The sequence below is a fragment of the Pararge aegeria genome, chromosome 6, assembly GCF_905163445.1.
Source record: "Pararge aegeria chromosome 6, ilParAegt1.1, whole genome shotgun sequence".
In the NCBI taxonomy this organism is placed as follows: Eukaryota; Metazoa; Arthropoda; class Insecta; order Lepidoptera; family Nymphalidae; genus Pararge; species Pararge aegeria.
This window is the reverse complement of record NC_053185.1, coordinates 17334013-17347312: the sequence shown is the minus strand read 5'-3', so window position 1 is coordinate 17347312 and position 13300 is coordinate 17334013. Positions and strand designations below refer to the sequence as shown.

The 13300-nt window shown below is 35.6% G+C and overlaps 1 protein-coding gene across 6 annotated transcripts in view; it reads right to left on the bottom strand.

The window, feature by feature from the left end:
• Positions 1 to 4921: 4921 nt before the first annotated feature.
• LOC120624189 (paxillin) overlaps positions 4922 to 13300 on the bottom strand; it is a 96738-nt gene continuing 88359 nt past the window's right edge. For 5 of the 6 annotated variants that reach the window (XM_039890567.1, XM_039890566.1, XM_039890568.1 and 2 more), the window contains exons 6-9: positions 12109 to 12327; positions 11852 to 12025; positions 11549 to 11779; positions 4922 to 6370 (exon numbers count right to left, since the gene is read on the bottom strand). In XM_039890567.1, the coding sequence (XP_039746501.1) occupies positions 6104 to 6370; positions 11549 to 11779; positions 11852 to 12025; positions 12109 to 12327 (891 nt within the window). In that variant the 3' untranslated portion in view covers positions 4922 to 6103. Of the gene's footprint in view, positions 6371 to 10936; positions 11340 to 11548; positions 11780 to 11851; positions 12026 to 12108; positions 12328 to 13300 lie in introns of those variants that run through there. The other variant, XM_039890569.1, reaches the window with a different exon arrangement.

The following is a 13300-nucleotide window of genomic DNA, read 5'->3' as shown; positions in this document are numbered from 1 at the left end:
AAAAATTGATTATAAACTGTGCGTCGCTGCGGTTGTTTCAAAAAAAAAATCTAATTCATTTGTCCTCTGCACAACATTTTTCTTAAATTGCCTTCTTTTTCTGAACTTAGCCAAAAGTGTCGTCATATTACCTTACTTAGGTATCACATCTCTGGTGGAAAAGCATCCTTAGTTAAAATAAAACTGTTATTTTGTTGTAGGTATACCTTAAAACCGACTGACGATAAGGAATAATTAATGAACGATATCGATTGCCGCAGAACATTCTCGTTTGTTCCGAGGTTATTGTTATTATTGATTTGTTTTACAGCATAGGTACTTTGTAAGTGAAATATTTTAATCGCAATGTTGAAGGACCTTTTTATTGTACTTACTAACAGGTTAGCACTTTGACAGAACTAGACAAAAATGTATTTGGTTGGTAAAGCCACGTCAGTTGAAGTCAGTGGATGGGTTGACGACTTTAAAGCGCACGTTAGGCTGTCGCATAGAATTAAAAACATACAGAACACTCATTCAGCCTTTCACTCTTGCATGAAGTTCATTGGTTCCAAAAACAGTAAAAACGCCTTAAGCACGTCTTAATTCACACCCGCGGAATGTGCTAGCTTAACAGCTTAAAAACTTTAGTGTTCCAGTGCGATGTCGCGTAGAAACTTTTTAGGGGTATGACTACCATACTCCCTAACAGGTTAGCCCGCTAACTTCTTAGACTGCATCATCACTTACCACCAGGTGAGATTGTAATCAAGGCTAACTGGTAGTGGAATAAAAAATAAAACAAGAAACTTTGAACATTAGATACGACGATATTACTTTTCTCAGTAACACCGAATTGTTGTAAAATAAATAGCGTAAGAAAAAGCTGCGGACGAAAATTGTCAGCAGTGGCATACATATCGCTGCTGACCAGGGTATGCATGAAACAGGAAGCCGACATAAAATAGAAAAATCTTAATACCACACGAGTTATATCACAAAATTAGGGTAGGCAATGCTTTTGCGCATATATGGGCATGCCTCTGATTATCAGTAGCTAACTGATAATTTATACCGGTCCACGGTGGACCTGTGCGAGCATCGTTTGCGAGTGATTCTATGTGGCATTTAATCATGAAACCGAATCCCAATGTTAAACTGTTATTTGCTAGTAATTTAGGTAATTATGAGGAAATTTGACGTTAATTCATTTTAACGTATGTATACTTTTTTATAAAAAGGTTTTTAACTGTATTCCCGCTCTCCGATTGATGAGGAAAAACGGTCAACGGATATAAGAATTCAAAATTCAGTACCTACCTACTTACAATACTTATTTGCCTCTTATCTGTTAAAACAATAAAAAACGATAACGCGTCAGGTAAAACCCCAATGACTATTGGAATTATTTACGCAATAAATTAATGAAATGTGTTAAAAGGCTATCTTTGTTTCTTGAGTATTATATTTAGATATAGTTATGACAAAATAAGAACTGCCATCTGAAGTTGCAATAGGCAGTTATTTATTTAGTCGAGCCTCGGCACGCATGTCCTATTCCATTGAAAGTGAAGCTGAAACCCTAACCATTAGGCTATTAACGCTTTCGACCGCCATGCTCACCACGATTACCATCGATTTAGTTATACCTTCACCTTTCCACCATCGATGCACGGGGCACTAGAAGGGTGCACCGTTACGTTGAAGTACAATCAATACAAACGTAGCACTTTGCTTCCTTTTTGGTTTCCGTAAAAAGGATAATCGGGTCCCGACCCTATTACTAAGACTACGCTGTCCGTATGTCCGTTTTATCTCATGAACCGTGATTAGTTAATTGATTTATCAGATGATGTATTTTTGTTGCCGCTCTAACAACAAATACTAAAAAACAGAATAAAATAAATATTTAAAGGACAACAGACATATTATTTTCTGTTTTTATAGACAATGGTACGGAACCTACGTGCGCAGTGGCGTGCATAAGGTTTTTGACCAGGGTATGCATAAAGAAGGAAGGTGCCATAAAATGGAAAAATCCTTCGTATTTATGAGCGATATAAAAATTTTAGGGTATGCAGTGCTTTTGTTCATGTATGTAGTGCACGCCACTGTACGTGCGTAAGTCCAAGTTGTACCAAGTAGTATTGTATAATATAGGCTATTAAATTAGGCGAGAGGTTTTGGTCGTGTTTGTCGAAGGAAACAAAGAAAAGTTCATCAAAAAACATTAAATATATTTGTTAAAAATATTACAGATTCAATAAAATCGCTCCTTAACTAGTTCGCTACACATAACCATCAGTTAAACTCTTGGTTAACGTAATCCAACACGTTATCGAGCCGACCACCGAATAAGGACGTCTGCTCACGGTCTTACTTATAATTTAAAGACTAAGTTTTAATGTAATCAATACTTAATTTAAAAAACATGGTACAGATAACATATATTTTCTTATCTGTCTCATAATTTAAACAATTATTGTAACATTTATTTAAAGGAATATAAAGAATAATCAAAACATGCACAGCTTTGAAAATCTGTGTTTATTTATTTTTAATCTGTGTTTATTTACTTTAAAAAAATTTTTTATTTTTTTCGTAGTTTTAAAACAGCGTTTATATTAAAAAGCAAAGAGAATATAAACACATATTGCTATTTAATGGATTACATTAGTTGTGTTTTGCAAACGATCGATATTAGAGATATGACGATTGAAACTCAATTAAACTAAAATTTATATAAGTTGTAAATAAATAAAATGATAAGAATATTAACAGTGTTACAAAATTTACAAAAATAATAGGTTAAGGTTACACCGTGAGCATTAAGTCCGACGTTACACGTTTGGCACTCAATCCTTAACTAATACTCTACAAGCGATAACGTAATCTGGGTGATAAAAAATATAACTATTAAAAGTAGGTATGTAGCAAATAACTGTACAGATTGTGTAATTAACAGCTAATGGAAGAGAATATCAACTTAACAACGCATTGAGTTGTGCAAATGAAAATAATTATGAAAAAGTATCAGCACATTTTTATATATACATATATAAAGTTGCATATAAAATATATTTGTTTTCGGAAGTCAGAATTAAATTAACAAAGGACATATTATATTACCTACTACTATTTGCCCGCGTTCTTCCTGCGTTTATTACGGTTTGTTTAAATACCGTGGGAACGTCGGTTTTCCTGGGATAAAAAGAAGCCTATGTTACTCTTGGTCCGGGAAACAGGTTCCCCGGGCGTCTAGTAAAGCCAACGAGAGGGACATGCCGTGGTGTTTTTAAGTTCGGGTATACGAGAGAATATTATAAATTATAATAATATTTCTTTAAGCAATGATAGTAAGCTGCAGACCCTACGTTGTTGATTGAGGTATGTCTGCACTTTTAAAATATTTTTCACATTATAATTAAATTTCTGGACACAGTATTATTAATTTACTGTAAAAAAACATACGGTCATAGAAATAATGCATTCCAGACAGTTAGTGATTTAATGGACGAAGAAACTTTGTTTATTTTTTCATACTAAAGAATGGCATTAAAAAACTATATAATGACAGAAAATCACTATTTTTAGAACTATTTTAAAGATAAGCGAATAAGATTTCTTTTTTTTTTCTTAATACTTTGCTGGCGACCAAGGTCATATAACTGTTTATGAATGCTTGAAATGAGCAACCGTCAGACGCTAGTTATGCATATTTTCAGCGGGCCATATATATTTACAAATAAAATACATTAATTACTTTAAAAACATCAGCGCCAGAAAAGAGTACACAATATAATAAGTGAGCTGTTTCTCCACATATAATAATTAAATAAGTATTTTAAATGCCGGTGTGTACTAGCTAGCCTTCCTAGTAAATAATTAATAACCGTTTAATTTATCTTAATCTTAATTTATAATGGTTTTAGGAAGAAACATGGATAAAATACTTATTATATAAATTAAAACGTAAGAAACAACTTATTTATGAAATCTAAAGTTAATATAAACATAGTTTTATGTCGAATTGCATTCAAAATATCGCGTTACGTGGTGTTTTTGCAAATATACATTTTGAGACAGAGGACATTTTCTCTATGCAATTGTAAAAACAAACAAAACTTCTAAGTGTAACATTAAAGTAAAGAATAAATGATTCGAAAAATTAAGAAACAACCTACAAAAAATGCGATCGGCGCAGCAAAGCGGCTAAGTTGTAGTGGCATATCACTCACCCTGCATACAGCTGTTTCAAATATGCATATTTTTTATAATTTTTGCAGTCCCTAGTGTAGTAAAAAGAACGCATTTTGTTTATTGCCAGGGAATACACCTTACAGATTCAATTCAATAAAAAATGACGCCATGTATAATTAATAGCCCTTTATTTTCCCTTAGGCTTTAAAGTCCATTTTTTCTTACCTAGTACGTAAACAAACTTTTTGACACTTAATATGCGGTGTTTTAATTTTTTTTTAAAACATACATAAAATCCCCCTTGCACCCACTGGGTGAATCCGATGGGTGCACGGGTAGATAGGCAATAAATCTCCTTTTTTTACTTAATGTAGTGATGAGGCCAACTTCTACTGCTCTATTTAGTCTTATTTTCTGAATATATGTTTTCTTTCTTCTAATGTGTACAATAGAAGTATTCATTCAAACTTTTTTTGTTGGTATAAAACTCAAAAGTATTAAAAACAATGTCTACATTATAAGGCAGGTTAGAAAAAATGGAGTATAGAGTTTTAAGTTGATACTTCATTAGGAAAGTTAAACATTGAATTACAAAATTGATGTAAAAAGATTATCTACGCTAAAAAAATGTTACAATGTTTACTACGTTTATTTCTGTGTAAGAGCACCAAAATAAATACTAAAAAATCCCGGGCACTTAATATTATAGTTATATTAATATATCTTACATATAAAAAATTATTATTTCAATAATCACTATAAACACTTTAGTTTTTTTTTATCTACTTTTCAACGTCTATGACATTTTAGAATTTAGACCGAAACAGACATCACTATCTAATTTTGAGATAAAATTTTGAATTAGTACCTTTTTTGACGAACACCATTAATTTCATATTATCTTATAAATATTAACCATAATATAATTATTTACTGAATTAATTTATTAATATATAATCGACACTTACACCAAGTACAGAAAACTTCAACTAAAAATACTGCCATCCAATTTTTACTCAAGTCAATATAGTTTCATGTACAATAAAATTGCGTACCCATTATCTGATACAATTCACTGCGGACCCCCGAAACGCCATACCGATAATACTGTACAGTACGAAATAAATATATAAAGAATGTACTTGTTAGAGTGAAACAACAGAGGGTCCATATATTACTTTATAATAAATTTATAACAAGTGAGCTGTAATAACAATTAAACATTCAATTATATTTACATGTGTATCGTGTACAACTTTTGAGACAATATTTAAATTAAAAAGAATATGGCGAGCTTACCTTTCAAACGCACTGTTCATACGGAAAAGAATTACATTATTACTAAAACCGTTATTGTTTACACAATACCAAATGTCTATATTTCTTAGACTTTAGAAACAACTAAAAGATTGCTTTGAAATTGAAAAACTATTCCTTGAAATGAAACTCGTAAGAAATTTTGTATTGAATATTTTATCTAATCAATATTTTCATCAAGAGTTTTACTTGGTTTATCGCAAAGTTACATACATTCTTTCTTCTAGAAGATTATGGCAAACTATTTTGTCCGAATTGAAGAAATATTGTGTAAACTGTTCTCTGAGTAATGTTTACTAAATATGAGTATAATCCGCCCCTTTAAAGAATTGATTCAACGTTTAAACGGCGATATCGAGCTGTCTCTTTCGCACAACAATGAAACGCGAAAGGGATAGCACGACATCTGCCGCCTATTATAAGTCTTATATTTAATGGCGGTTTTTAATAGAAATGTATATTTAAGGGTGAATAGTCATAACATCTTAACACTTATGTTTTGGGCTTTTTTTATTTTATTCATATTTTTATTCGTTCTTGACCATAGATAGTAAAGTTAACAATTTATTTTCATGTAGCGCCATCTCTTGGTGGTTATCGTGAGATTTTAACCGAACAGTTTGTCGAAGCATGCGTGGCAATATGGCTTATCGTTTTGCTCCTTAAAAGTGCCTTTGTTGAGTTGTCTAAGGCAGAACGCGCATACGAAATGTTCAGGATGGAACTTTCTGAACATGGCGGTTATGCATCTGCCAGCGATGGGTTTATGGCATCCGGCGCAGAGGGATCCCCTCTTGCCGTGGTAGTGAGTCTCGCAGTACGGTTGACCTTCGTGCTCGAAGAACGAACCACCGTGGAAGGGCTCGCGACATTCCTGTAATGAAATGAAATAGGTAAGTATAATATCATGTAAAGTCTAAAGTTATTCTGGTACTTAAATTTATTCTCGTAAAAATGTAGTCCTGGATTTAAATAAATAAATTACAACAATACACACATCGCCATCTAGCCCCAAAGTAAGCGTGGCTTGTGTTATGGGTACTAAGATGACTGATGAATATTTTTATGAATAATATACATAAATACTTAGAATATACATATAAGCACCCAGACACTGAAAATCATTCATGCTCATCACACAAACATTTTCCAGTTGTGGGAATCGAACCCACGGCCTTGGACTCAGAAGGTAGGGTCGCTGCAAACTGCGCCAATCGGCCGTCATCGATTTATACAACGAGTTACCGAATTACGAAATAATGTAGAAGGTTGCATAAGTATATTTCATAAGGAATCATTCTGTTAACATATTACTTAAATCAACAGAAGCCTATTTTGACGGCCCATTGATGCAGTGGGCAGCGACCCTGCTTTCTGAGTACAAGGCCGTGGGTTCGATTCCCACAACTGGAAAAAATTTTGTGTGTTATGAACGTAAATGTTTTTCAGTGGCTGGGTATTTATGTGTATATTATAAGTATTTATGTATAATCTTCATAAAAATATTCATCAGTTATCTTAGTACCCATAGCTAGCTAATATGTACCCATAAAGCTACCCTTACTTTGGGGCTGGATGGCGATGTGTGTATTGTCGTAGTATGTTTATTTATTTATATTTCCATACAAAAGAATTCAAAACATTCTATATGTTTACTTACGACAACCCCATTTAAGATAAAAGACCGACACGCGCATAATACCTACGCTAAGCTAACAATTTCATTCTCTTATTATGTTCACATTCATTTTATTAATAAGTTTTGCTTAAAAAATTGCTTATCTATTTACATTAAATATTTATGATTGAAGTGATTTTTTAATAACAATTTGGAAAACGTTGTCGATGGCCCCGAACAACCTGCAGTAAACTTTTGAACGCGTGCACAAATAAAAAAATGTTATCAGACCTTTTTAGTAGAGCGTTCAATTCTCTATGAAGATTGAAACAGCGATTTATAAGTCAATCAGTCGTTTGAACGGTACGAAAAAAAGAAGAAGCAAAAAAAAACCATCCCATGTCATTCTTATGGGAATTAAAAAAATGCGACGAGGACAATCTTAATATTAATATTAAGGTATCATCTTTTCACAGATTTTTTTTTAAACCCAAAAGAAACTTTTGAGCCTGTTTGGAAAAAAAAAACCTGTTTCGTAGATTTGCCCAGTGACGACAAAATTTACCACCCCCAGATTTTCGAATCGCGTTATATACTAATTCTTCTCAAATCTACGTAGGACTCGCATCACAAAATGTATCTAAGTACCGTGATAATTTTGTATAAATTCCTTATTTATACATTAGTACAAATAAAATTTATGTTTTTTGCCCACAAAGACGTGGCGCCAAGCGATTCAGCGTCCCAGTACGATACTGCGTAGAAACTACTAGGGGTGTTCATTAAATACACATGCATTAACCCCAATACGTTAGCCCGTTAACATCTCAGACTGCATCATGAATTATAATCAGGTGAGATAAGGGTCAGTCAAGGGCTAAATATTATATTATGAAAATTAACCGGAGCATCCTCAGGAGATGTTGATTTTACAGTCACCTGACTCCTGAGGATGCTCCGGTTTCGGAGCGAAACGTGCGTAGAGGGTACATTGCCGAGGATCTGTTTGGTGTGGAGTATACGGATTGAAGTAATTATAAATTACACCATACAGATTCTGCTGCTGTTCGCGGAGTATAGCAAATTAAGCTTAATTTTCATAATATATTATGGATTTCTGCAAAGTACCCCACCCCTGCTTCTATCCAATATAGCTAAATATTAGTAGTAAAAAAGTTTTATTTACGCACGCAATTATATTTTCTTACTCTCGGAACAAGAATAAAAAAAAAATGTTTACGCCATTTCAAAATAAATGAACGCTGGATACAGATCCAGAGGTATTAAATTAAAGCTCATATTTTCTTTAGCTCGGGCTTTTGACAGAACGTTTTTAAAACAAAACTCAGAAATACAGGATTTACAACTCTTCCAGGAGGAGTATTAGGTGCATTTTACTTTAACGATAAAGAGTTTGATATGCAAAAAAAAGACTCCTCGATTGCAAGCGATTAAAATTTGTCCTACAGGGGTCGGGACAGGACTACGATCTCGGATATCCGCTGGCGGAGTCGCGGATGTGTGCTAAACAATGACTTATATGTATACTACAAGTCATTGGTGCAAAAGTGTTCTAGTGGTTGTTGGGGTTTTAGTCAGTAAGAATTACACAAATACATTAACACAGCATTATACAGATAATGCTGTGTTAATGTTTTTGTGTTATTGTGAAACGTTTATACGACGTTGTTAAATGACTCCATGTGATATAAACGTTTTCAACATGGCATTGGCACGCATCCACTGGACTTCTTACGGCAGCGTTTGTTTAATACTAAACGTATTAATAAGTTACATATTTTAAAAATATCGTGAGAATACAAACTTTGTAGAGTAAAAGGAATTTATAAAGTTGGTTCATTTTGACGAAGATATAGTGTAAAACAGTCAATAACTTTGAACCCCTTTCCTAAGGGAACTGTGCTGAATTTCGGGATAAAATGTACCTATCCTAAGTCCTACCTCGTTGTATGAATTATCATGCTTTGTTCCATTTGAATGAATTAAGCGAGATACGCGGCTAAGGCACAGACCGACAAATAAAAAGGAAAAAAGTTTTCCAAAAAGTAGAAAAATCTTCAATGTTGTCAAACCTGGCCAAGTGCGGATTAGTAGACTTCGAGTTTGAGAACGATATGAAAACTCTCAGGCATGCAGGTATCCTAACGATGTTTAACTTCACCGTTAAAGCAAGTGATATTTTAATTGCCTTAATTAAAAACGCACATAACTCCGAAAAGTTAGAGGTGCTTGCTGTAGATGGAACTCGAAAAGGAAGCAGAAGCCACTAGGCTGTCAACGCTCATAAAAAAAGAGTTCTCAACTCATATATTTCAGCTGAAGCTGTGATAGTTAGAAGTCGGTGAGATTTTAGTCTTCCCTGGCATACGCATCTCTAACTTTTCTTAGTCACGTGCGTCTTTAGCAATTAAATATTTTACATTAAAGGTGAAGGGAAACATCGTGAGAAAACCTGCACGCATGAGAGTTCTCCATATCGTTTTCAAAGGCGTGTGAATTCTCTCAATACACACTTGGCCAATGTGGACTACGGCCTGAACCCTTCTCATTGTAAGGAGTGCCGAAAAAATAGACATTCATCTAGCTAGATGCATGTGTAAAAGGGGCTACAACATCTATCTACATCGCGGTCAAGTATAGTGTGTCAGAAGATGTATAGATAGTAAAAATTCAACAGCCATAAAGATTCGCTTCTATTTTAAAATGGAGATTTTATTTATAATATTTAAAGCTTAAAAACGTTTATAGATACGCTTCCCCTGTGTTTTCCTAATGTATTATATTTGGGTGTGTTAAAATTTAACAGCCATAGAGATTCGCTTCTATTTTAAAATGGAGATTTTATTTATAATATTTAAAGCTTAAAAACGTTTATAAATACGCTTCCTCTGTGTTTCCTAATGTATTATATTTGGCTGTGCTATAAAGTAGAGACAACAACTCGTGAGTTCTCTCCAATTTCATTGATCTATTCTTTAATAATCGGACGGCGAATTGGCGCAGTGGGCAGCGACCCTGCTCTCTGAGTCAAAGTGTGGATTCGATTTCCACAACTGGAAATCGAATCCACACTTTTTTTTTTTTAAGTGTGATGAACATGAATATTTTGCAGTCTCTGGGTGTTTATCTGTTGTATATTATTAGTATTTATGCATAATATTCATAAAAATATTCATCAGTCATCTTAGTACCCATAACAACGCTTTCTTTGGATGGCGATGTCTTTATTTTCGTACTATATTTATAAAATTAAAGTAAGACTTTTCTTTTATAATACGAACATTTAAAACAATTAAAACTTTAATAATTCTTCATACCTCTTTATAGTTGGGTCAACGGTTCCTACTTTGGCATACTTTGGCATACCGATAAAAAACTTTTTGGCTTTCCTTTGATAATAGCGCTCTATTTTAGTTGGACGAAATTTGTGTACGTCATAGAGGTAGTGACTTGACATTATAATACCGCGTGGTAACGACGGTGCATTAATAGACTGCACCGAATACTGATAGCAACGTCGGGTGGCCCATAAACAAAGCAATCTGTTCCACATTGGTGGCGGCGATGACGTCACTGCTTATTTTAAGACATGTTCGCGCGCGGGAAACCCTACACGCCTAGATCTTGACCCCCTTTACCGATTCTTCGCGTTTTTCGATGTCCTTCGTTGTGCGTAACAATACATTGATAAGAGTTCATTGCCGTGCGTTGCGCGTACGCACGTGACCTTGACGGACGGTCAATCGCGGGCAGGGCGCGAGTGACGCCCGCCTCTGTCTTCATATCTGTTTATATATGGTTTGTTTTGTTTTTATTTTCATTTTTTTTTGTTCTTTTTTTTTTGTTTTCTTTATTTTATAAACCTTAACATTTTACTTAACATTACATTACTGTAGCATTATATAAAAATATATTACATAAATTAGATTTCCCTATCGAGTAGGTACGCTAGGACTAGGTAGTTTTTGCGAGTGTTATTTGTGTAGCATCTGTGTTTTGTTTCAGGTTTGTTGTCATACTTTTTGGCTTATTATGCCATTGTGGTGAGCATAGCTGAAAAAGAAAGTTGGGGGAGGGCATCCGATTTAAGAGGGGGTAAGTTGATCATCCATTATTCTTCCTCATCGACTCCGACGCATGTGGGGCATACCGGCTTTCCTTCCATGGCATAGAATGTTTTTCCCTTAACGGGGTTTTGGCAATCCTGCGAGACCAAAACATCATCTTAATTCACGATACTCTTTAACAATTCCAATCATCATTGAATTGCTACGGAGCGTTTATACTTAACCTGGCGTAGGAGGCATTGCTTGATTAAATATTGCATTGTTTGCATACGTTACCTGTCATGACCACGCTCCAATATTGACCGGACTGTTAAATGGGAAATGTTAATAGTGAAGAGGTGCTGACCTTGCACACGAAGCAGTCTGGATGCCATTGAGTGTTGAGGGCGGAAATATAATTTTCCATTATAGGCTTGTTGCAACCGCCGCATTTCGGTGCGAACATATCGAAATAATCCGCCCGGCAGTATGGCTTGCCGTCCCTTTCGTGGAACCCTTCCTCCCCAAACTGCTGCCCGCATTGAGCGCAGAAGAAGTGCTCCGTGTGCCAAGTTTTTTCAAGCGCTGTCACACATTTCTGTAAAGGAAATATAACTTTAAGAGTTGATGATCCGGAATCCGAATTGACGCAGCAGAGTCGGACACTAACGTCAAGAATGGGTCCATTGCAGTAAGCACATCTTGGTGAGAAGAGGTTGTGGTAATCGGGCTCGCAGTATGGCCGGCCGTCGCGCTCGAAGAAATTCCTCGTGCCCAACTCCTGATTGCAATGCGCGCATGTGAAGTGCTCAGGGTGCCATGTGCGACCCAGAGCTGTTATGACCTGCACAGAAGAATTTTTTTTTCACTGTTCATCAGAACTCCACGTAAACACTATATCCACAAAAATGTTCTTGAATATTCCACCTGTCCGACGATGGGCTTCTCGCAAGCGTTGCAGCATCCCTTCTGAGGGGTCTGGACTCCTTGGCGGCTCATGTCTGCTCGGAGGGATCCGAGCATGTGTTCTAGAGAGGCGGACTCGGGTTGTCGAGGGTTGCTGCGGTACTGCTCCTGCCAGGCACGCTTCTCTCGGTAAACGTGGGTCCCGCTTTCGCCTTCTGGAACTGCACCTGCGCCGCTTACCTGAGGAAGTTCAACCAATTAATTTCCCGGCTGCCTTTAAACAAAAACAAAAATTTTAATGAATGAGAAACAGCTAAATCTATGAAAATTTAATTTAGTCGAAATCGTCTAAGTCAAAGTTTACATTTCGCGTGCTAACGTACAGAAGCTAACCGGTCGAACGAAGCGGACTGGAGTGAATGCGATCCGAGTGAAATCGTTGTCTATCTACTCTAATATTATAAGCTCGCGGCCCCACTACGCCTGTGATGTAACGCCGGAGCTATCTTTAGGTGTGAGCTTTCAGACGAGAGCGATAGAGACGAAGGGACTTCTGGAGTGGGAACTGCTCGCACGGCTGGAAATAGCGGTGGACCAAGAAAGGCGAGTAGTAAATATTATAATAAACGGAAAAGTGTAGTGCAGTGTGCCGAGGTGGCCATGACAACTGCCGCCCTATATTGAACCTTTCTTGGATGATTTACGTCACGGTTTATTTTTTCGAGTTAATTATGATAATTTAAAAACAAATAAAATTTAATTCATTAAATAAAAGTTTACTCATTTGCCAAATCTGTGAATGAAATTTGGGTTAGCGTAGAGCGGAGCGCAAATTTATAGCGTTCTAGATATTCGTGCGTTCTTGATAGCAGGTCAAGTGTCTATCTGGCAGCCGGCACTGTCCTCTAATCTCAACATTTTCTCGTAATTGCAGATAATATAATTGGGGCCGATTTAGATATTCGATAAAGTTATTTACGTATTATTACGAGACGATATATGCCTTTGCGTATCGTCTGGGAATGGTGCAGAAATCCTTTATGCGGTTGAGTATACACTTTTATAACATGACTCCGAAGGTAATTTTTGGACCTAACAATGTGTTTAAACAAACTTATCACAACGAGGTTGCTATACAATTGATAAATTTCGTAATAACAAGGTTGCTTGGTTGCAGTCAGCTCCGCTTTCATCTCCCGCAAAACAGGAAAAT